This window comes from Anneissia japonica, unplaced genomic scaffold (genome assembly GCF_011630105.1).
Source record: "Anneissia japonica isolate Jap-2015-1 unplaced genomic scaffold, ASM1163010v1 scaffold288239_len39897_cov113, whole genome shotgun sequence".
Lineage (NCBI taxonomy): Eukaryota > Metazoa > Echinodermata > Crinoidea > Comatulida > Comatulidae > Anneissia > Anneissia japonica.
This window is the reverse complement of record NW_022753296.1, coordinates 138-26,360: the sequence shown is the minus strand read 5'-3', so window position 1 is coordinate 26,360 and position 26,223 is coordinate 138. Positions and strand designations below refer to the sequence as shown.

General features: G+C 34.0%; 2 protein-coding genes across 3 annotated transcripts; one reads left to right on the top strand and one right to left on the bottom strand.

Annotated features, from left to right (window-relative positions):
• On the top strand, window positions 1-19,789 carry LOC117122819 (peptidyl-prolyl cis-trans isomerase-like 4). Its single transcript, XM_033268576.1, is given in 9 exon segments — window positions 1-18; window positions 488-621; window positions 1,370-1,466; window positions 1,948-2,064; window positions 2,444-2,568; window positions 3,067-3,133; window positions 3,817-3,928; window positions 17,622-17,713; window positions 18,779-19,789. Coding segments are annotated over 9 exon segments (1,395 nt in total). The 3' UTR covers window positions 19,412-19,789.
• Window positions 19,790-24,316: 4,527 nt separating this feature from the next.
• LOC117122821 (uronyl 2-sulfotransferase-like) lies at window positions 24,317-25,729 on the bottom strand. Of its 2 annotated transcripts, none has more exons than XM_033268579.1 (2): window positions 25,504-25,729; window positions 24,317-24,790 (listed from the first exon to the last, which is right to left on the bottom strand). In XM_033268579.1, the coding sequence occupies exons 1-2, from the start codon at window positions 25,676-25,678 to the stop codon at window positions 24,594-24,596; spliced, it is 372 nt and encodes a 123-aa protein (XP_033124470.1). In that variant the 5' UTR covers window positions 25,679-25,729; the 3' UTR covers window positions 24,317-24,593. The 2 variants fall into 2 exon arrangements, with proteins under 2 accessions (XP_033124470.1, XP_033124471.1); XM_033268580.1 differs by having other exon boundaries at window positions 24,317-24,775; window positions 25,504-25,682.
• Between the last annotated feature and the right edge of the window lie 494 nt (window positions 25,730-26,223).

Sequence of the window (26,223 nt, the reverse complement as noted above, 5' to 3'; positions counted from 1 at the left end):
ATGCCAACCCAGAATTTTGTAAAATTTGGGTCGGTCGGGTGTGGCCAACAAAATATATATTTTTTTATTTGGCTTAATAAAGGTTCCAAAAGTTCCACTCTCAAATAAGGGCTACACCAGAAGAAGTATACAGTGGCACCCTCTAATTTGAGACCACTTTTCCAAAGACCAAATAACTATCTTCAACCTTTTGATACAAAGCTAGCCCTCTAACTGACGACCAACCCCAAGACCACCCCAAATTTTCAGGTCCCGAAAGTGGTTATTATTATAAATTATACAATTTCTCCCCATAAACCTCACCAGATTATATTTCTGGAACCCTGACCGAGGCTCTAGGTGGCGCCCCGGTTGAATATCCCCTGTCAGAGTTGTTGGACCACCTGTGTGCAACATTCTGGTGCCACCGCTGTTCACAAGTATTTCCATGTCAACTCTTGTTGTATTTTTGTTTTTCAAACAAATGTTTATCGATTTTTCTAACTAGTTCTTCTGCACACTTGCTGAGAATGTCGACAGCCTGGACACTGTGTTCGGAGAGGTTTCCGAAGGATTTGATGTTCTCACGAAAATCAGTGAATCGTTTACGGACCAGAATCATCGACCATACCAAGACATAAGGTACTGTAAGTAAAATGGAACCCTACAAGTTAAATGAATGGAGCTGGGCAATCATGGATGGTATTGTATTTGGCTATATTCATTATTCAAAATGTTTTATACTCATTTACATACTAAGGTCTCCCAGATGTAGCATGCTTCTATGGAACGCACAAGTTGCCAAAATTGTTCAGTGGAGTGCATGTAACAATAAATTCATTTCACAAACTGATGATTCTGTGTTTTTTATCATGTCATTAGTGGTTCGATAGTAGATAGAAGTATGTTTTTGTTTCAGTTATCACTGACTTTTAGTAGTCTAGATTTTGTGTAAGCACACGTATACCATGTATTTTGCACTATACAAGTCCCCAGTCTATAGAAAGTAAAAGAAATACAAGATGGTTTCACACTAGCATGATTCAATAACTGATTTATCATGTACACAATAACAAAATATTTTCACAACTCAAATGACGTCATAAAAATGATAAAATTGTACAGTAGTATTAATAAAGATTTTATAGGGTTTTTCCATGAAGATGAGGTCATATGATTTGATTTGTGAAATTATTTTTTTATTGTATACAGACAAATCATTATCTAATCGTGCTAGTGTGAAATCTCATCTTATTTCTTTTTTTTTCTATATGAACAATGGCTTTTTTACCTTTTATGTTAGATTTTATGTTTTTGTTTCAAATGATCACCGACTCAGTCCAGGTCATTGTATCTGAATCCTGAATGCTATGATTATTTATGTTTTCAGAATCAACCACATTGTGATTCTTGATGACCCATTCGATGATCCGGAGGGATTGGTTGTTCCTGACAGGTCACCTGAGCCAACAAAAGACCAATTAGAAGTAGGTGCCTGTTAGCATGTAGGGGGTTACCCTGGTGTACTGGTCACAGCCTCTGTTTTTACTGGGTAACACAAACAGGAATTGACCCTCAGAGTATAAATCTCGAGTAGCTGTTATATTTTTAAAATTCAATTGTGAATGTATTTGGCCTGTGCTGAAAATTTTGGCCTGGCCAGGAATATTCCCAATATTCAAAATCTGCTTTAAAGACTTTTAATGTTTGTAAATCAACTCAGAATCTTTGTTGTTATTAAATTCATGTAGTAAACATATCAGAAACATTAAAACCTAATTTTTGTCAAAATACGACATCATACGTATTTTCTTGAATATATAAAATTGCATAGGCATACAACATGGCACCATACATACTGTAAATGCCAAATTTATTGGTTAATATTATTGTTTTGTAATTTTATATTTTGTTAATGAAATTACTATCAAAACCATCAAATTAACGTCTTCTTTTCTATCTTCTCAGAGTGGTCGTATTTGAGCTGATTAAGATATTAATAAAGATAAAGAAAAAACAGAAGAACAATTGATGGAAGAACGAGAGACCAAGGAAGCTAAAGCCAATGCTCAAATTCTAGAGATGGTATGAATACTGTTCCCTTAAATTTTCCTATTAAATTGCAAAAATACAATGTTGCTAGCGCCCTCAATGCATGAAAATGAAGCACAAATTTTGGTATCACCCATCATATATAAAAATGCAGTGCAAAAAAAAACATGTGACATGCCTGAATATGTTAATGATGACATCACATCATGACCATATATAGACACATCATGGCCATATATAGGCACACCATAACTATATATGGGCATACAACAAATTTTTGTGGAAAAAAATTTGATATTCTGGACATAGGTTTAGCTTGGCTGACCAGACCACAATATTAGACCACTGCTACCACTGCAGTGTTACATTAAAAATGATTATTATAATTATTTAATATTTTATTTTATACCAGGTAGGGGATATTCCAGATGCTGATATAAAGCCTCCAGAGAATGTGCTGTTTGTGTGCAAACTGAATCCTGTCACAACATCCGATGATTTGCAGATTATATTCTCTAGATTTGGACAAATTAATAGGTAAATTACTAAGTGTAAAGATTAATTGTGTTTAATTTAATTTAGTTTTACTATTACTATTATTATAGATATTCTCCTTATTTTGTATTATATATATATTATTATTTTCATTATTCTTTTATAATTTGTATTATGATTATTTGGAATATTTTATATTATTAACCTTTACATGCCTGATATTTTTTATGTAATTTGATACTTTTCAGGAAATTAAATATTGTGGTTAAACCACTGAACTAATTATAGCAAAACTATATATTCTTGTAAAGTGTATGAGTTCCTCTAAAATGGAAAATTAATATTACTAATTAATTTATTCAAAATGGCGGAAAAAACAGTTATTTCCAAAAGATCGTAAAAATTCACATCTAAGAATTTTTTTTTTTTTCATTGAAAGCACCAGAATTATTTAGCACCCATGGATATGGCATCATATAGTTTTCTATTACCATACTTTTAATTTATAAGTACATAACTAATAGCCATTGTGCATTGCAGTTGTGAAGTGATTAAGGATATGAAGACACAGGAATCATTGCAGTACGCTTTCATAGAATTCGAAAGGGTGAGTGAGGCCTCCATATATGCAATAATACACATGCGAAACAGAGAATATGAATCACTTACTACATTCTGTATTCTCTGGTTCCCAGCTAGTGGAAAGGGATAAGGAATTTAATTCACTTACTGGTACTTGATTGAAATATATGTAAACAAATACCGTAAAAACCTCGAATTGAAGTCCAGTGGGCTTAATCTCGAGATGAAGCCCATCTCCAATTGAAGCCCCCTCTTTAGTTTAGAAAATTAGCCTCGAAAAGAAGCCCATGGCTTCCTTTCAAGATAACATAGGCTTCTTTTCGAGCTAGTACAGAACATACATTTCAAAAAACGAAATAAATAAAAAAACAAGCTTGGTTTATACAGTAGTTTAGGTGATTTAATGCCAGTTAAATACCTTCCATGATACAGATTGATGTTACAGTATGACCCTCCACCTACTACAGTACTGTATTTACTTAGAAACAGAGGCTTTTCCCCACCCAGAGTATAAATGGGTACCTGGTGGGGTTGCCTGCTCCTGTGCTGATTACCAGCAGTAACACTTCGCATGTGGACCTAATAACCAGGGAAAAGAACTGCGCTTTATAACTGCAAGGAAGAGGTGCATTATAAATGCCATACCAGTACCAATACCAGTTAAAATAAATAAATAATAACAATACTTCCTTTGTTAAAATGATTCAGGTAGAAGATTGTGAACAAGCATACTTCAAGATGGACAATGTTTTAATTGATGATAGACGCATACACGTTGATTTCAGCCAGTCTGTTGCTAAATTAAACCAGAACCAGAAATGTAAGTTTATTAGACAGTGTGTAGATTTGTTGTAACATTGCATTCAATATGGTTACTGATGTCAGTGTCCTACAATGAGCTATTGGTTCCTATTGATTGCAGTATGAGTACATTTTCTGCATGATTAAAATCAAAATGTTGCTGGGTTTGGTCTACAGGAGCTCGTGCTTGGACAGGTCATTCAAATTTTTTTTATTTTTTTTATTGCCTTTACATCCAACAGCAAGTACACTCGCCACTTACAGGATGAGAATGATGCTTAATAAACCAAGTCTCTTTATGAGGCTAAGGGAGTGGAGTTGTTTTAGTCGTGAGAAAAATTCCTGCTGTGACAGGAATTGAACCCAGGACCCTGGGATCAGAAGACAAGCATCTTAACCACTGAGCATTTCAACTTCGCTCCTTCTCTATATAAGAAGCCTTTAATGGTGAAAGCATACCTGTCAATTTAGCCGTTGTAGCCTAGGTCAATACATAACTCGAGTTATATAAAGTTGATTACAAGATTGAAAATTGTTAATCTTCTTAATAAAGTGATTACTATGTCCATATTTAAATTTATGTTTTTTATTTTAATATAAATTTTATATAGGTGTACAGTATAGGTAAACCTTGCAGTGACGGACTTATTAGTCTTTTGAAAGATGTAACCACACGTAGATAAATAATAATAACGTGCTCAAATAGGAACAAGTTTTAATAATCATGTGGTAGTTTAGTTGGACAACAAACAAAGAAGATGACAACCACAAACTTTCCCGGTTCCTTCGGTAATTTAAGAAGAGATTCAAAGATCATCACAATCATGTCGGTGTGCATGCAATGACACCATAAAAAATCTTTTGTATTGTAAATATTGTATCGCATCTCAAACAATAATTGACTATTTGTAATACATTCCTGGATTTAAACAAAAATTTGAAAGACCACAACCATCGTTAACTGGCATCACCTGCCTCTGCACCATTCTACTGTGTTCAGTCCAGGAATAAATCATTATAATTAATTAACAACGTAAAGATAATAATAATATTTAAACATTGTAATACGTAAAATATTCCGTAATGCATACATTCTATCATTTTTTGTGTTGAAATCAGTTTTTCGAAGCTTTGGGCTAATACCCATTTCACACTAGCAGAAAATATTACAACTTTTAACAATTATTAACAAGTTGTAACAAGTTTGATATTCCGAGATTTTTGGTTCGTTTCACACATGCACTTTCAAACCATGAGAAATCTCGGGAAAACTCAGAAGAATAATGACTAGGCCTAGAGGCGTAGGGTAGTACTAGTAGTAGGCCAGGCTAGTTGTAGGTTGTCTGAATTACATATCAACTACTAAACTAGGCCTGGTACCGAATTAACAAGATTATAATTATTCCATGGTCCTTAGCCTTCCGAGAGTAAAACGAATTCAACTCCTAGCTCGCTTGCTGTAGTCGAGCTGGCGAGAAAGATAGGCCTAGTCAGGCTAGCTAGGCGCAGCCGTGCCGCCGGCCGGTAGCTCACCATTGTTGTTAGAGGCAATCAGTGCGACAAGCATCATAATGATTCGCTGTCGGCGTATTTTACGAAGCCTCATGATTGTTTCTACATCAGACATGTGAAATTTAGCGAGATTCCTTTTGATTTTAGGTCTAGGCCTATTAACAAATGGTAGTAATGTTGATACGTTTTCCATCGCTGTCGCCATTCGTTCGAACTAAACAAAAAAAAAAAACAGCCCGCGAAAAGGTCAAAATATGGATATGAAACTCAGAAGATTTCGGGAAAAAACCGTGCCTCGCGATGGTCTGTTTTTGTTCCGAGATAACTCAGGGGACTCCTGTGAAATCTCGGAAAGTTTTACAAGGATTTGCTTTCACACTCATCCAAAACTGGTTACAACTTGTTACAAGTTGTTAATATTTTGCAAAATAGCATCAGTGTGAAATGGGTATAAGAGTGTTTAGGTACTAGTTTTAAAGCTATATTTCCTGTTAGCATTTTATAATTAATGTTAATGTTATATTTCCTGCTTCTTTGAAATTTACATTCATAGTTGGTTACTTTTGTTGGTATTATTTGCATTGTACCTATGACTCCTTCATCAACTATACTTACAGTAGCTCTAGGCACAGCATTCTTTAGTCTTTTAGTACAAATGATCTTCCTTGAATAGATTTTTCTTTACAATTCTGAGTTGCTTTAGTATTCACTTTTCACACAATTCATATCCTACGCCAGTGGGGAAAAGAAACAACCACAGTACAAAGACTACAATCGGACACACTAGCAGTAGTGTACAACAAAGCTTTATTACAGCCAACAAAACAACGGTCCGATCAATCCAAGATGGAGTATCGAGAGACCGCCCATAGAGGGCGCCTAATCAAATCACAGTGTGTCAACACTGGCGCTATACATTGCTATTTTATTGCATTTCATTTCCTTTATTTTGTCTTCAGAAAACTTCAAATTCATGGACTGGCGAAAATACAGAACCAAAAGTACATACAATAGACACAAACATATTCATGAAATAAATAGAACTACAAGTAAATAGTAATTAGAATTTATTTAAAACTATACAGTGATGTGTATCAATTTTCTTATTTGTTAATGAATATTGTAATGTTATTCACCCAACTCAGAAGGCAAAATATAATACTTTATTTTAAGTGTAGATCAAAATAGCAAATAATTGAAAAAGTAAGACATCAGTGGCAATGAACGTGGTCATGAAAGTCAGGGTCCTGTCTGACCTATGTTAACACGTTGGCTGCTAGCGACGCGTATACTCACCCATAGGGTGTTGCTAAGGGCGCCGGGGATGAGTATACTTCATCAAAATCGTCAAAACTTCTTTGTTTTACATTGTAGAGCCATAAACTCAACGGCTGGTAGTTCAGGGAAGATACACCTAGACGATAACGTACAAATGACCTATGTATGTTTGTTGTGTTATGTTGCTGGTAGTACACTTGAGTGGCACAATAGGGACATCCTTTGAACATATACCAACCCATGCAAAAAGCAGACAAGATAACTTACACTTGGCATAGTCAATAAAACGTTATACCACAGTGCCGTCGACGAGTATACTTGCCCCCTAATATTTTCCCGCCAATTTATTAGACACATCATTTTGATAACATATGGCTAGATAAATTATTTAAAAAGTATGTTTGTACATGTAAACTTGTTTTGGCACACAGGAAAGAACCTTAAAATAAGGTTTAGCAGTCAGCGTGTTAATGGGAATTTAAATAGAAATGTTAATGTAATGTAATTCATATGATGATAGATCTAAGCAAGTTTTAATTTTACAAGACATAGTCGTAACAAAAATTTGGTAAGTGGTTTTCAAAGTTAGGGCATTAACTAATAAAAAATGTTGATTATAGGTTTTACACTTATTTCGTAGAAAAGGGTGTTTGTCCATGGAACATAATACTAAGGAAGAACATACTGTAGACCATAGATACTGTGAAAACAATTGGTTAAAGTAGCTTATAATTAATCTGTTTTTAACAAGAAAATAATGCAGGTATCTATAAAAAATATCTTATTAAAAGATGCATTTATATTAGCTAACAATCACTAGATATCCTAGACTAATAAAACCTATAAGTATGATCCTATACTTGGTTAGTTTAATAATTGACTTTTGATCCTATCTTCTTAATATTCCATTGCAGCCTTTGTATGTATTTAAATATCAAGCAAGAATCATCAGCATTGCATATTTTTTACAGCAATTAGCATACATAATATATTACTTAGCATGATTTTAATTATAGGCCCATATATTTAGCTATCTACAACTCACTACACCAAAAAGCCAGAATATATACCATCCAAACTAAATTTAAATTGTAAAGGCGTTGTGTACTCTATTTGCCTGTCATAAAGACAACTCTATTTACTGTATATATCATTATTTTTTAAAAGCAGAACTGATCGAATATTTTTTTATGTGAGCTCTTTTAGTCATTTGACTATAAAATTCATAGTTTTCTTTGGAAATTTGAATCATATACTGTAGATTTGTTGGAACATGGTGTTCATTACAGTTATTGGTGTTGTTCTCCTGAAATGAGCTGCGCTTCATCATTAAAAATAATAATATTTATTTGGCAAAGTAAAGTCTTGCTAGGAGCAAGGAGTAGGTATAAACCAAAACAGAAAACTGCTCTTATATTCCATCATCAAATACAGATGCAAAAGACATTGAAACATTAAATTTACAGTACCAGAACGAAAAGAGAAGTAACTAAAATTGAAATCTTAAAATCCTGATTTGAAGTTTACAATTAGAATTTTCAAAAATAAATAAAATTAGTATAAAAGAAGTTATTATTAGAAACACAAATATACAGTATTAAGGAAAAAAAATAGAGATAACAAATTAGTAGGCCTAATATATTAGATAAAGTATTTTGCTAGTTGAAATTGATGTGGATTTAAATAACAGATTAAACTTGCCTGAAGTCGACTTTGCCTAAGTCAAATAAATCGACTTTAGTTTACATGCCAAATTGTTGTGTTTTCCATTAATTTACAATAATTATGTAAGTCAAATTTTATCTAAGTCGAACAATTTTTCAATGGCATTTTGGATTTGACAGGCAAGTTCAACTGTATATGGGAAAAATGATTGCAGGTTTAAGCTCCCTAACTTTGTTAATACTGATTCATACGAATGGCATTAGATTGCTTGACATTTATGTAATCAGGAACTGGGTCCTCTTTGCCTTGAGGGTTCTGTAATGAGCTGTAGTTAGCTTCTTCTCTAGGATTCATGTCTGCATATGTTTCCAAACCCCTGTGATCAGTCGATTGTTGGACGTTAATGTAGTCGGGCACTTGGTCTGGTACACAAGTACTGTAGTCGTTACTTCTCTGCTGTTAGTGGCCTTTGTGCATTGGTTCAATTTGCTTGAGAGATGTATAATAACAGCTGTTTCAATGACAACAAGTGGGAACAGAACTGCTATGATGACAGATAGGACAATAATGCCATTGTTAGAAGATTGACACATGCTAGTCTCCACATCAAGAAGCATCGTAGGTGAGCTTTCTTCTATACATCCTTGGTCAGGTGTTAAATTGCAACTTTGTATTCCATTAGTACAAGAAAAGTTACTTTCTAAGTCATCTGCTTCAAGAATAAATGTATAATTCAAATATATGTAAGAATATATTGTAACTGGCATTAGGTTTTCAATTGCTTCTCCATTCCTTGACCATTGTAGTTGGACCCATGGATTACCAAGTTCAGAGTAACAAGAGATAGAGACACTTGATCCTGTCAAATTTGATGAAAAGCCACATGATTCACAGATTGGATACAAAGAGGATGGAGAATATAGAGCTACCAGGATGAGACCACTTGAGACTAGCACTGCCTCACCTTTGCTCTTAAGAATTACTTCACAGGTATAATTGTTACCATTAAGCAGATGACCAAGATCACGACCTCTCACCTGTGTTATTCTTACATCTTTCATACTGTCGAGTGTGTAAGCTTCTGCCTCTCTTCCTAGGTCATTACTTATCAGCGTACCATCTCTGTAAATAACTGTCCTATCACCAGTTATTTTTTCTCTATACCAAGAGATTGAGTAGTCATCAGTCAGGTTCACCACTGGACAGTTAAGATCAGCATCACTTCCTTCGCTTATTATTGCACTATATCCGAAAGAAACACTATCAGATGATGGAGTGCCCTTTGCAGGAAGAGCAAGTGCTAATAGGCATATGACTCCAATACTGTACAACATCTAGAATCCAAACTTTGTAAAATCAATGAAAACAGTAAACCTCTATTATATGCTTAATACATTATATCTTAGAATTTTTGTATAGCAATCAATTTTCTGAAGCTTATCACCACTCAGTTTTTGAGCTAACAGTGTTTTGGTACTAGTTTTAAAGATATATAATTCCTGTTATAATTAAATTGTGGATGTTTCCTGCTTCTTTGAAATGTACATACATAGTTGGTTACTTTTTTTTTTATTATTTGCATTGTACCTATGACTCCTTCAACAAATATTATTATAGCTGCTCTAGCTGCTTCATTCTTTAATCTTTTAGTATAAATAATCTTCCTTGAATAGATTTTTCTTTACAATTCTCAGCTGCTTTAGTATTTCCTTTTTCACACAATTCATATCCTTATACATTGCTTATTTTATTGCATTTCATTTCCTTTATTTTTATCTTCGGAAAACTTGGACAGGAGAAAATACAGAGACAAAAATACAATAGGCGCAGAAACATTTTCATGAAATAAATAGAACATCAAGTAAATAGTAATTAGAATTTATTTAAAACTATACAGTGATGTGTATTAATTTTCATATTTGTTAATGAATATTGTAATGTTATTCACCCAACTCAGAAGGCAAAATATAATACTTTATTATAAGTGTGGAGCAAAAGAGTAAATAATAGAAAAAGTAAGACATCAGTGGCAATGAACGTGGTCATGAAAGTCAGGGTCCTGTCTGACCTATGTTAACACGTTGGCTGCCAGCGACGAGTATACTTACCCACAGGGTGTTGCTGAGGGCGCCAGGGATGAGTATACTTCGTCAAAATCGTCAAAACTTCTTTGTTATACATTGTAGAGCCACAGACTTAACGGCTGGTAGTTCAGGGAAGATACACCTAGACGATAACGTACAAATGACGTACAGTATGTATGTTTGTTGTGTTACAGTATGTTGCCAATAGTACACTTGAGTGGCACAATAGGGACACCCTTTCAACATATACCAACCCATGCAAAAAGCAGACAAGATAACTCACACTTGGCATAGTCAATAAAACGTTATACCACAGTGCTGTCGACGAGTATGCTCGCCCCCTAATATTTTCCTGCCAATTTATTAGACACATCATTTTAATAATATATGACTAGATAAATTATTAAAAAAACATGTTTGTACATGTAAACTTGTTTTGGCACATGGTAAAGAACCTTAAAAAAAGGTCTGGCAGTCAACGTGTTAATGGGACTTTAAATGTTAATGTAATATAATTCATATAATAATAGATCTAAGGAGGTTTTAATTTTACAAGACATTTAGTCTAACAAAAATGTGGTAAGTGTTTTCAAAGATAGGGTATTAACTGTTAAAGAATATTGATTATGGGTTTTACATCTAGTTTGTAAAGAAGGTGTTTGTCCATGGAACATAATACTAAGGAAGAACATAAAGCATAGATACTGTGAAAAAAGTTGGTTAAAGTAGCTTAAAGTAATCTGTTTTTAACAAGAAACTAATGCAGATATCTATAAATAATATTTTTCAGATACATTTATGTTAGCTTACAGCCTAGAAGTATGATATCCTGTACTTGGTTAGTTTACAAATTTACTTTTGATCCTACAGTATCTTCTAATATTCCAATCTAGCCTTTGTATGTACACTATTTAAATATCAAGCAAGAATCATTAGCATTGCATACTTTTTACACCTATAAACTACAAAAATTAGCATTCATATCATTAGCATGATTTTAATTATAGGCCCATATCTTTAGCTATCTACAACTCACTACACCAAAAAGCCAGAATATATACCAACCAAACTGAATTTAAATTATAAAGGCGTTGTGTACTCTTTGCCTGTCATAAAGACAACTCTATTTACTGTATATATCATTATTTTTCAAAAGTAGAACTGATTCAATATTTTTTTATGTGAACTCTTTTAGTCATTTGACTATAAAATTCATAGTTTTCTTTGGAAATTTGAATCATATACTGTAGATTTATTGGAACATTGTGTTCATTACAGTTATTGGTTGTTCTCCTGAAATGAGCTGCGCTTCATCATTAAACATAATAATATTTATTTGGCAAAGTAAAGTCTTGCTAGGAGCAAGGAGTAGGTATAAACCAAATCAGAAAACTGCTCTTATATTCCATCATCAAATACAGATGCAAAAGACATTGAAACATTAAATTTACAGTACCAGAACAAAAAGAGAAGTAACTAAAATTAAAATCTTAAAATCCTGATTTTAAGTTTACAATTAGAATTTTTAAAAGTAAATAAAATTAGTATAAAAGAAATTATTATTAGAAACACAAATATACAGTACTGTATTAAGAAAATAAAATAGAGATAACAAATTAGTTGGCCTAATATATTAGATAAAGTATTTTGCTAGTTGAAATTGGTGTGGATTTAAATAACAGATTAAACTTGCCTGAAGTCAACTTTGCCTAAGTCAAATAAGTCGACTTAGTTTACATGCCAAATTGTTGTGTTTTTCATTAATTTACAATCTGTAAGTCAAATTTTATCTAAGTCACACTTTTTGAATGGCATTTTTGATTTGACTTATAGGCAAGTTCAACTGTATATGGGAAAAATGATTGAAGGTTTAAGCTCCTTAACTTTGTTAATACTAATTCATACGAATAGCATTAGATTGCTTGACATTTATGTAATCAGGAACTGGGTCCTCTTTGCCTTGAGGGTTCTGTAATGAGCTGTAGTTAGCTTCTTCTCCAGGCTTCAGGTCTTCATATGTTTGCAAACCCCTGTTATCAATCGATTGTTGGACGTTAATGTAGTCGGGCACTTGGTCTGGTACACGAGTAGTTGTTACTTCTCTGCTGTTAGTGGCCTTTGTGCATTGGTTCAATTTTCGGGAGAGATGTATATTAACAGCTGTTTCAATGACAAGAAGTGGGAACAGAACTGCTATGATGACAGATAGGACAATAACGCCAATGTTACAAGATTGACAGATGGTAGTCTCCACATCAAGAAGCATCGTAGGTGAGCTTTCTTCTATACATGCTTGGTCAGGTGCTAAATTGCCGCTTTGTTTTCCATTAGTACAAGAAAAGTTTTTTTCTAAGTCATCTGCTTCAACAATAAATGTATAATTTAAATATATGTAAGAATAAGTTGTAACTGGGATTAGGTTTTCAATTTCTTCTCCATTCCTTGACCATTGTAGTTGAACCCATGGATTACCAAGTTCAGAGTAACAAGAGAGAGTGACATTTGAACCAATTAATGCAGATGAAAAATCACATGATTCACAGATTGGATACAAAGAAGATGGAGAATAGTGAGCTACCAGGATGAAACCACTTGATACTAGCACTGCCTCACCTGTGCTCTTAAGAGTTACTTCACAGGTGTAAATGTTACCATTAAGCAGACCACCAAGATCATGACCTCTCACCTGTGTTATTCTTACATCACTTGTGCTGTCGAGTATGTAAGCTTCTGCCTCTCTTCCTAGGTCATTATTTATCAGCATACCATCTCTGTAAATAACTGTCCTATCACCGGTTATTGTTTCTCTATACCAAGAGATTGAGTAGTCATCAGTTAGGTTCACCACTGGACAGTTAAGATCAACAACACGTCCTTCATGTATTATAGCAGATCCAATAGAAACACGACCAAAGGATGGAGTGCCCTGTGCAGAAAGAACCAGGACTAAGCATATAATTCCAATACTGTACAACATATCCAAACTGTATATAAACAATGAAAACTTAAATTCTGTATACTTCTATCACAACATTTTTGTGTAGAAATCAGTTGTCCGAAGCTTTTTGTGCAGCAATCAGTTTTCTGAAGCTTATCACCACTCAGTTATTGAGCTAACAGTGTTTTGGTACTAGTTTTAAAGCTATATAATTCCTGTGTTATAATTAAATTGTGAATGTTATATTTCCTGCTTCTTTGAAATGTACATAGTCGGTTACATTTGTTTTTATTATTTGCATTGTACCTATGACTCCTTTAACAAATATTATTATAGCCACTCTAGCCACTGCATTCTGTAATCTTTTAGTACAAATGATCTTCCTTGAATAGATTTTTTTTTAATTCTGAGCTGCTTTAGTATTTCCCTTTTCACACAATTCACATCCTTATACACTGCTTATTTTATTGCATTTCATTTCCTTTATTTTGTTTTTAAAAAACTTCATATTCATGGACAGGAGAAAATACAAAAACAAAAATATGTACAAATAGATAGAAACATTATATTCATGAAATAAATATAACTCCAAGTTAATTGTAATTATAATTTATTAAAAACTATACAGTATTGCATATCAAGAGAAGAAAACATAAAAATATTCATATTTAATAATGAATACTGTAATATTTTACACCCAACTCAGAGGGCAGTATAATACTTTGGTATAATTATAGAGAAAATAGTAGAAAAAGTAAGACATCAGTGGCAACTAATGTGGTCACTCAAAACCATGTCCTGTCTGACCTATATGTTATAGGGACTTGAAATATAAAAGCTAATCTAATTTATATGATAATAAATCTAACTAAGCAAGTTGTAATTTACAGAACATTTATTCTAACAAAACTGGTGGTTTCAAAGATAGGGCCTCAACTGATAAAAAAATGTTAATTGTAGGTATTACATCTATTTTGTATAGAAGGGTGTTTGTCTGTTTAAATTATATAGTTTGGATACGGTTCACATTGCCAGGCATGCGATATTTGATTCTGGGTAGATATAGTATAAGGCCCAAAAAATTGTTTGTTTGCCCTTTAATTAATGCTGAAAATTGTATAGGAGTGGGCACAGAAAGTTTTTTTTTTCCTGTCACCAAAATTCAATTCAAAATTATTGCAATATGCCTGTCTCACTACAGTATTTGTTTTTCAAAGGATTCATCAGACTCAATGAAAATAACCCATAATCAATATATATGAGATATATGTGGGGATTTTGAATGTATTTGAATTTTTTGTTGTTTGTAATCTTGAATTTTTGTACTACAATAATTTCAGACTGGTTCTATTTTTTGTATTTTACCATATACCAGAATAAATAAATATAAATAAAATATTGTAATAAATTTAGGCCTACTGTAGAATGGCGATACCTTACATCAGACACCAAATTTAGACAACTTTCATGTGCAAAATGGAGCAAAATAAAGACCACTTTCTTAAATTTGTAAACAAACAATCGAAAAAAAATAAAAAAATTTGAAACACTGCCCCTATTTTTCAGTGAGCTAGGGGAGGGCAAACAAACAATTTTTTTTTTGGCCTAATAGGCATTTGCCACTGCCTTGAACATTCCATTCCAAACATCATCCAGTCATTAAGAACAGTTTCTTTCATATGGTGTGGCATTTTCAACAATTTCTAACTCACAATCATATCTCATAATAAATAAAGTTGTCAATGGTCTCAGATTCGGCAGAATCCCTGTTCATATATTCATTTGAAGGCTTTGTAGCCGAACGAGGCAGATTTGCATAATCCTGTTGGTATTGGTAATTTGGTTGCTTTGTAGCTTGGGCATATTCATTATATGATGCATTTTCAATTGTAAATTCACTTCTGGTGTTTTTCTCTTGGTTGTTTGCAACTCCCTCATCTGTAGAATGTCGATACGTGTTAGTTTCTACTTGTTTTTTGTTTCTTCTGTAGAAACATACACCAATAAATAAGCAGAAGGCTAAGAATAAAACAGCTCCAATGCTAGCCCCCACCACAGTTTGTAGTCCTATTTTATCAGATGCAGGTTGAACCTCTGTATCAGTTGGAAGGACAGTAACAGTGGTAGATGATTGATGCATACCAGCGTCAAGAGGCGTTGTTGGACAACCTTCTGCACTTACTTGGTCAGATGCTAAATTGCAGCTTTGTATTCCATTAGTACAATTAAAGTTACTTCCTAAGTCATCTGCTTCAAGAATAAATGTATAATTCAAGTATATGTAAGAATAAATTGTGATTGTTTTTAGGTTTTCAATTTCTTCTCCATTCCTTAACCATTGTAGTTGGACATGTGGATTACCAAGTTCAGAGTAACAAGAGATAGTGACTTTTGAACCAGTCAAATTAGATGAAAATTCACATGATTCACAGATTGGATACAAAGATGATGGGGAATAGTGAGCTACCAGGATGAGACCACTTGATACCAGCACTGCCTCACCTGTGCTCTTAAGAGTTACTTCACAGGTGTAAATGTTACCATTAAGCAGACCACCAAGATCATGACCTTTCACCTGTGTTATTCTTACATCACTTTCATTGCGGAGTCCGTAAGCTTCTGCCTCTCTACCTAGGTCATTATTTATCAGCATACCATCCCTGTAAATAACTGTCCTATCACCAGTTATTGTTTCTCTGTACCAAGAGATTGAGTAGTCATCAGTCAGGTTCACCACTCGACAGTTAAGATCAGCAACACTTCCACTTTCTTGTATTATAGCAGATCCACTAGAAACCATACCAAAGGATGGAGTGCCCTGTGCTGGAAGAACCAAGGATAAGCATATGATTCCAACACTGTACAACATATCCAAACTGTATATAAACAATGAAAACTGAAATTCTGTACACTTCTACCACAACATATTTGTGTAGAAATGCGTTTTCTGAAGCTTGTCACCACTCAGTTACTGGGCAAAGACTGTTTTGGTACTCCTTTTAAAGCTATATATTTCCTGTTAGTATTTATAATTCAAATGTGAATGTTATATTTCCTGTTTCTTTGAACTTTACATGCATTTGGTAACCTGTTTTGGTATTACTTGCATTGTACTTATGACACCTTCATTAAGTATTTATAGTAGCCATTCTTCTATTTTACACGAGTTATTACATGGATGAATGCACCCATCAATCCTGGTTAAAAAAAAAACAAAAGGAAATGAACTTCTTGGAATTATGTCAGGTTTAGACAGTAACGACAAAAATATTGCTGAAAAACTTGTGTGTGACCTTGGATGAAGGAAAGACATTACACAAGTTACCGGTTTTACTTGTTCTTATTTTACTCGTCCTAATGAAGGTTTGAATAGCCCCAAGACTATTATTGATTTACACATTGTTCACAATGGTGGCTACAGAGGCTTGCTGAGAGGGGATCCAACAAGTCAGACAGGGGGTCCACACCAAGTGTCCGCATATATGCCCAGGAATTGAATCCTTGGTTTAGAATGGCCCAAAGTTGACAATTCTGCTAAGGTCCTTCCCTACTCTGGCTAAGGGCCCACAAACCAATAGCATAAACATATATAAGCAACCTGCGTTCGTGGTTCAGCATTTGTTTTTGTCAGAAAAGCATGTATTCCTGGCCCTGCTATGATTGGTTGGTTGTTAAGTTTGGTTGTCACTTCAAAAGGTTCATTGTGCTTTTAAATGTTAGGCATTGGCAATCACAATAACTGGGGATCAGCAACATATTTGTTTTTAGTACTACGACCTCATCGTGATGTGGGACGACATGGGTCAATGCTTGTTTGACTTCACCTGCCACTAGTGTTGCCAAAGATTGTTTATATTTTTTGTACATGTGTTATTGTACTGTGCCTGAATATATTTTGGGACAGCATGTGTTTTTGTCTAACAAGCATGCCCTACTCCTATTGGTTGGTTGTTAAAATGAAATTTGATTGTCACTTCATAGGGTTCATCATGTCTTTTAAGTGTCAAATAACACTTTTCATCTGAGTTCTGTTCAAGTCCGCATGACCACTCACCCGGGTCCGGTTTTTTCTGGGTGCAGTCACACTTAACGTATTGCCAGCCTTGAGTTACAGGTATAGGCCTACTGCCTGTTGATTATCCTTAGTGAACAAAATGAAAATATTTATAATAAAGAATAACATAATTTTTGAGAGAATAATCACTAATTAATTTGGGTTTTTTTTGTCTTTGCAGTTGGTGGAAGGTTCCCGAATCCATCCAAAGATAAGAGTGAACAGAGGACTTCAAATCAACACAGAGAAAGTAATCAGATGCGAAAACAAATGGTACTAACCAATTTTTTTTAATTGTTTATTATATTCTTTGAGCAATGATTCAACTCACGAGGAGGAGTATAATAATAAATAATATCATTATTATTATTTGTTATATAACACACCTTAAAATAGATCCTTGTCATTTTATTGGTGGATTTCATGTTATGTGACATTGGTTATTTACACCATTCGTCACTCATCATGAAAAGTTAGTTCTACAATCTTTTCATTAGTTGAAAGAAGATGGGCTGTTCCATTTAGAAAATAGGTAGACTTAATTCTGTTTTTTTCATAACATAAAATGACAAGAATCTATTTTAGGTGTGTTATAAAGCAAATTATTTTTTTTTATTTGCGCAATGGAAAGAATATTTTTATGAGATGAACACTTGACTGTTCCATTCAACTTTCTCGGCCTCATTGAGTGGAACAGTCAGTCTTTCAACAAATGATAATATTCTTCCAATTGCACTCAAACATTAATTATATGTTTAAAAATGAACCTTCTTTGGTTGCAAAAGAAGACAACTAAAGACAAAAATATTATATTTCAATTCCAAATTTGTCTTTATAAAAATTTATTGAAGGATTGATTGAGTTGATTTGTTGCCTTCAACTGATGAAATGTTTGATTATAATAATCATTTTATTTCAAAAATTATACAATTGACTGCATCATATAGTGAAATTCAACTGGCATAAAAAAAATACTGTACTGATAAACTGTGTAAAATCAGTGAGAATAGACAATACAATTAAAATAATTAAAACCTTTTATTGCTGTTGGCAGCAAGCTTGCTTAAACAACAAAAATCAACACAGTCATTTTTAAACTACAGTAATCAATTATTAATGGTATAATCAACCAACAAAAGAGGTCTATCAGAATTGTTTTCTCAACTGAATTTTTTGAATTTAATAATTTATTTCTGAGAATATGAAAGAAATTAGCTTGGTGACAACAGAATCTGCTGTTTCAATTCATTTTCAGTCACTACCTGGAATAGAAGTGATAAAAATGATGGTGAATTCGCTCATTCTTAAGGTTTGATTACTCTACTTTTAACTTTCCAGACATCATCAAGAAACCAGGAATCAAGTGACTCCAGCAGCTCATCATCACTATCATCATCATCCAGTTCATCAGAAGATGACAGGCATTCGAAGAAGAGGAAAAAGAAGAAACACAGAAAGAAAGATGATTCATCAGACAGTGAGGAGGAATTTAAAAGAAAAGACAAGAAGAAGATGTCAAAAAAAGATCAGGAGGAGAGGGAGGTGTCCAGAAGGAAAAGAGATGAAGAGTTTGATCATGATAGGAGGAAAGATAGAGAAAAAGGAAGAAACAAAGATGGAAAAGATCATCGAAATAGAAAAAGGAGCCCAAGTCATGAAACACACCACAAAAACGACAGAGAAAGTGCCAGACACCAAAATCGCGAAAGAGAGAGAAGCATGAGTCGTGACAGGCACCAAAGATATGAAAGAGAAAGAAGCAGGAGTCGTGACAGACAACAAAGATATGAAAGAGAAAGAAGCAGGAGTCGTGACAGACAACAAAGATATGAAAGAGAAAGAAGCAGGGATCGTGACAGGCACCAAAGACATGAAAGAGATCGAAGTAGAAGTCGCGACAGACACCAAAAACGTGATAGAGAAAGAGATAGAAATAAGTACGATTCCAGGAGTCATCGAGACCGAAGGTGATAACCAAGCTTTTACTATGATGGGTGTTTTCGAAAGCTTACGTATGGGTGATGTTTAAGCATGTTAAGTCTGGTTTCCATAGAATCAACACAGTCGCTACAGCATTCTCGCATCAAACCTTGTACTGCGTCGCCAAAGGAGTCACTGATTTTTATGGAAACCAAGCTTATCTCTTGTGTATGACAAGAGTTTAACAAGTACATACTTGGGAACCAAAATTATATTCCTGCTGCAGAGTATTCAGAATTAAATCATGGGCTTCTCTGATTTGGTGGAAAGTTAAAAATAATTTTTTTAAATGATGAGGTACACAATTGGTTTACATATTCCTTATACTGTATAAAGTACAGGCTAGGCTAGATTATAAATATGCTTTTACTGTATAGTGCAAATTTTAAATATGCATATCAGTCAATTCATTTAGCTTATTTAATATCGTCAGTGGCTGCAAATTTTTTAACCAATTTCTGCCATTTAGCTCTATTTATTTATTTGAACTGGTGACGCCAAAGATTCCCCAACTAAGGTTCCGAAGTCCCTTGCAGCAGACCAGGCTCCTCTATGAGAAGTCCAAGATACCCATCTAAGATCCACCATGACTGGAACAAACTTTAAGAATAGTAAACTAGATGTTTGGAAATTGCACTATCAGGCAAAAGAATTGATTTTTCAAAGCAGTGTTCCCTGACATTTTTGGCTTCCTCCCCGATTTGTTTTCTGTTGCTCCTTGAACCCTTTGCTGGTGCTGCCCCTGCACTGGTTTGAGATTCAAAAGAATACCCGGAACACATTCAAATGCATATGTAGATACTCGTCATTACTATTTACATTATTTTTATTCAAGTTACTTTAATTTAATATATTCTGATTAACGACTAATAATGATTTAAAAATAAATAAATAAATTTGTAATTAAGTGATTCTTGTTTTTTACCTCATGTATTATTTGAGTTGAGAGCCCCTAATGAGCAGCAATGCTGGATGGGTCACCCTCTTGAAATATGGTATTAAATAAATAAATAGCATTCCTGTATTTTTAAAATAAGCTTTGAATATTGACTGGTATTCAATTTGAGGATTTCTGTAGAAAGAATTTTTGAAAATTGTTTACAATGTATGTCACATTGGAAGTTGATAATGTATTTGATCCTATTAAACATATTGAAAGAATTCTTAAGTGTTTTTTTTTTTTTTTTTTTTGGTTTTACCACAACACCGGTACAAATTGGAAACCACAGAAATCATTTCTTTATTTCATTTTACTGTACAGCTGAATCATCACACAAACACAACTATATTGCGATTTCTGCTACTTTATTATCTTCGTTTAAGAAGATAATTGTTCGATTTATCATCGACTTGAGAAGACATTTTGAATGATGGCATTTCTTTTGAATCTTGTATTGTACTTTTCATACGGAAGCCCAATATACTTCATGATGCACTAATTTGTGTTTTTGCAGGCACGAGACTTAAAAATTCAAACCTCCCTACCTGGAAATTTTATTTCCTAATTGCTCGAAAATGCATTCAGGATCTACATTTTTCCTTTTTACTTGAGAATGCATGCATTTCAAGTCATCTCCACACAATTTATTTTTACACTGTACGCGGCCTTTGATCTTTCCGACAGTGCTTTGTAAAACAACATACTGTATCTACAGTGTTTATAGTGCAGCTTGTTGGTGAACATGATGTTACCATTATATTTTAAATACTGTAGAACATAGAGAATTTTAAAATAGAAGGAGCTACAAATGATCACAAATCATACATATATTTTTATAACAGGCATTATATTTAAGCATGAGATTTAGATCCTGTGAGACTGATCCCAAATGCGTGATTTTCACGCTGAATATGTATGTGACTTCTTTAGTTCTAACTTTTGAATATTATTATTCAAATGTATTACATTGAGAATTAACTACAGTATTAACATTAACTGGATTTTAAGAACAAAATCAATGTGACAAATTGCAATTAATGTAATTATGAATTTATTTTAATTCACAAACAGTCCACATTTTTAAGATGAAAAATAAATAATACAGCATTTGAATTCTCAACATAAATCTTCAGAAATAATTGTCCAGGTTAAAGTACATAAACATTTATCACAGAAAACTTGATTGTACAGACAAACCTTAAGAACAACTCCACTCCATACACCTTGCGGAGTTTACTCATATAGTGGCGGGCCATTTGCAGTTGAATGAGTATCAAATTTTAAAATTTACTGAATACTGCTGCAATAAAAATATTAAATACTGAATACAGAATTGCATATTAAAATAGAACAAGGCCTACAGGATAGATGTGTTCTCTGTAATACTATGCGAAATACAGCATCTATGTACATTTACTGTAGAATGGTCACTACAATTAATACTCAGGAGGATGGACGTTTCCCCGTCCCTCGGATGTTGTTGCTAGGTCCGACAAAACAACAATGTTTGAGGGACAACATGCACATATCCCTTTCACTGATCCGACGAGCTCCAGAAAGGTTTATAGGCTGACGGATTAGGCGAGATTTTTTATTCCCTGTTTCGCAAACTGATTTTTTTAAAGATTGTCAGAGGAGGGCGGAAAAAAATAAAAATAAAATTTTGCTTTCTTATTTAGCAAATGGTGTTTGCCAAAAAACATCCAGATGGAGGAGAAAATAATAATAAAATGTTATTGTTGAAAGTAAACCATGTAGTAATGAGATGCTTAAATTCTTTAAATTTATAAAATTATAAAGAAAAATACATATCTTATTTTCTGAGATTTCAAAGCAGCGGCGGGTGTAATAAAAAGAAAGAAAAACTTTATTTTTTCTGAAATTTTCAAGTTTTTTGTGGCAGCGGGTGTGCTAATTGGCCAAAAATGAAACTTTATTTTTATTAGAATTCATCATCTTTGGCAAGTGGTGGGTTCGCTTGACAAGGTATAAAAAAAGTTCTACCTTAGTAGAATTTGCTACATATGCACAATACTGGGATCCACTTTCATTGATAAAATTAATACTAAGTACATTCAGATCAAAAATCGAACATTTTAACATATTAGGCCTACAATAAATTAAAATCTATACATCTGGTCCAGTAAATATATCTTGGCTATCTCTAAGTAACTAAAAATTCAGTATAAAAATTTCTTTTCTTTAATTAACTATAAAAAACTCAATATACCAATCACTTCTCCCTAAATCTCTGGCCACACACAGTACAGTACGTATTTCGCAGTTATGTATTTCGCAGTTACATCCTTCCCATAAAACCGACATTCATGGGGAAGGTGTCTGACGTAACCTCAATTTTGGGCAGAGATCAAGGGGCAAAGCACTGGTGGGGGTGCAGAGAAAAAGGTTCCTGAATCTGCTGGTTGGAAGCCCCAGAAAACACAACTTTATAGATACGAAAGGAAATAACCCAGTAAACTGCCATGTTATTACAACGTTGAAGTAAAATTAATATTGTTAGCAAGGTCTATATACTTTTTCCCACCACAAAATTAAATACTTTAGTCAGCACACCATATGAAAACATGATAACTGGTCCTTTTGTATTATACTCTCTTTATGTAGCATAACATTTTTTAATTAGGAAGATAATAAATAATAAATATTTACATATTTTTAGCACCATGTTTTAACAAACTCAAAGCATCAGTACTAGTGTCGGATGTAAGGGGGTGAACAGGGTGGCTAGCCACTCCCCTTCGGTTACCGTGAAAAAAAATGTGAGTGTGCTTCATGTGGGAATCTCAAATGGGAAGGGATACCCACCCAAAACCACTCCCCCCTCTAAAGTGCATCCCTTGGTGCTCCTCACATTATCCACCACTCATTGCTAAATCCTAGATCCACCACTGAGTACTTTACACCTTCAGCTGGGTACTCACTGCGGTAGTCGGTCGACGCGATTCCATGGAGAACGCAGCACCATGACATATGACAGTTGTGCAATGCAATGAAAGCCCGGCTTTATACTTTGCAAACTATTGTGTCGGGAAACACATTACAGTTCAAATACAAATAAGTTAAAATTCTTTCTATTATTTTTACTAACATTTCAAAACTCTATAAAATTTTGGTGGGTAAAGAAATACATAACTTTTTGTTTACCTTTAATGTGATTTGTTAAGGCCAACAAAAATGTCTTTATGCCTAAAAAGCAGAAAATACACAAATAATACAACAATTATGTATTCGCATCGCATACCATCCTGCAAAATAAGCCTGGCCAATGCTATTCCAGCCTTATATGCTCATAAAAGAATATTGTTCATTGTAGTCAAGAAAAAAAAAAGCTAAAATGCCAACCCAGAATTTTGTAAAATTTGGGTCGGTCGGGTGTGGCCTACAAAATATATATTTTTTTATTTGGCTTAATAAAGGTTCCAAAAGTTCCACTCTCGAATAAGGGCTACACAAGAAGAAGTATACAGTGCACCCTCTAATCTGAGACCACTTTTCCAAAGACCAAATAACTATCTTAACCTTTTGGTACAAAGCTAGCCCTCTAACTGACGACCAACCCCAAGACCACCCCAAATTTTCAGGTCCCGAAAGTGGTTTTGAATTGGAGGGCACACTGTATTCTATTTGGAATAAGCTAGGACTTAAATAAGAGAAAATACTGTACGTACGTACACACATTTAAAATTTTGTACAGTATCATCAAGACAATATTATAGAATTCTAACATTGCAAAACATTAGATAGGCATATGTATAATGATTAGTACTTGGTACTAGTAATTTGTGGTTTTAAATTTGTTATATTTGTCTTTTGTCAGTGTTCTATTTATAACAAAGATTGTAGTTCCAGTGGTAGTAGCAAAGCTAAGTTGAAAAACCCACATAACAAATTTTAGTTTGATAAACCTAGGTCAAAGGTTGCAGTGCGACTGTCATAACAGCTACATAGCAGACTACAGCTACAATCCAGGTTTGATAAACCATCTCAGATATTAGTCCACCCTATGTTGTACAAAGCTACGTCACAGAACGCGGTCGTGTGACAGTGTTTATGACAATCTTAGTTTGAAAAACCAAACTTGTAATTGTATAATTATCAAACTAGGTTCACCTGGACAAAACATGGCTACAACCACGATTGTATGACCTTAGGTTGAAAAAATGCATCACAGATTGTAATTCGATGCCATGGAAATAACGGTTCGACTGCAATTTATCGTTGTTTGCTATCAACAATTCCAAGTTGAATCTTGAGTTTTTGAAAGCGGTCCTTGATGTAGTAGTAGAATTCATACTCCAACGACATTTGCTTCAAAAGTATTGTTCTCACTTCGTCCGACGGTACCTCCTTGTGCTTGGTTACGGTTGCTGACCGATTACGAGTAAAAGTGTTGCCTGCAGAAGATGTATCTTAAAGATTTGGTAATCAAAATTATATAATAAAAATTGTATAATACATTAAAGGCATTAAAGATTCCGGAGGGGAAAAAATGTTGATACATGTTGTAGAATGATTTTTCTAAGACAGAAAAAAGTTGTTTTACGAAAAACTGGGAAATGGTGAATTAAGAAAGGTTAATAAATATATAAAATACAGGGAGAAAAGGTGTAAAAAAGAGCGGTTACACCTTCTTTCCCCCAGTTTTTAAATATTCAAAAATCTGTATCTCATTCACCCCAGATTTTCAGCAAACAATTTTTTCTGTCTTAGAAAAATCAGTTCTAAAACATATCAAAACATTTTTTTCCTCCTAAACCTGACTTTAAAGCACAATTACATACAGCATAAATGACAAACAATCCAGATTTTGCTGATCCCTCCATCCCCGCTGTTATAGGCCTGATCATCACAGTGATTTAGTTAGTACTAATGAGGAACAGTGTATCTTTAAAGGTGGGCACTTGCTGTGTCGCATTACTGTTGCACAACGAATCAAACGCCACTCACTGTGAGCCCTAGACGACGCGACGCCAGTGGTCGTCTGAACGGATCATCATTAAAAACGATCGTTTGGGTGCACGTCGTCACGTTACGTTCTTCATAAAATCGCGTCAGCTGACGACGGTCATGTGCAGTGTTTGCCCAGCCTAACATATTATTTTTGTCAGTTTTGTTCACTTACCTGGAGATCTCAAATACTCCACTGCTCCAGTAAAAAAACGTGGTAGCATTTTTTCTAAGACTGCAAACGTGTCGTCCAACTCTTCCAGAACTCCCACCACTATAAAATCACGCTCTACGTTTAGCTTAGCCATTTCTAATGGTGTTCTACCTGGCAACCTTAAATAATAACACATTAAAATATATTTTCATTTATTTATTGTTTAAATAAAAGTCATTGCTTGTCTATTGGTTCCTTTCTTGTGCCCAGTGAAAATGTAAAAAATTTTAACTGTGTATTGATATACTGAATTTTGAACCTCCATTGTAAACAGGCCATGGCGTGGCACACAATGCACATGGCCGTAGGGTGCTGAAGTGTGCAACTAAAGAAAAACAAAAATATTTTTGTTTTTTATGAAAACAAAAATAAGATTTCATCGGAATAGAGAATTATTTGCATTCCCCCTCCCCAGGCCAAAACCAGTCTACACCCCTGGTTGAAAAACATGCAAAGAGGGTATTCATTTTTACAGGTAAAATAAATATAAAAATCAGGCAACCTATACAGTAGATTTAAAGCCTTGGACACCAACTTGTTACGTTCAAAGAGAGAACAAGTGTTTACAAGACTGATCGTTTTTTGCAAACTTTGGATGGGCTTCTTTTCAAGATGGGCTTCTTTTCGAGACTACTTTTGCAAAGCAAAGACAGAGGCTTCTTTTCAAAATGAATGCTGTAA

Bases quoted from the DNA above. Each gene is read 5' to 3' on its own strand.
- LOC117122821 (XM_033268579.1), bottom strand. From the start codon at position 25,678: ATGTGTTATTATTTAAGGTTGCCAGGTAGAACACCATTAGAAATGGCT. The intron at 24,791-25,503 runs GTAAGTGAACAA...CAAATCTTTAAG, and splicing joins GGAGTATTTGAGATCTCCAG to ATACATCTTCTGCAGGCAAC.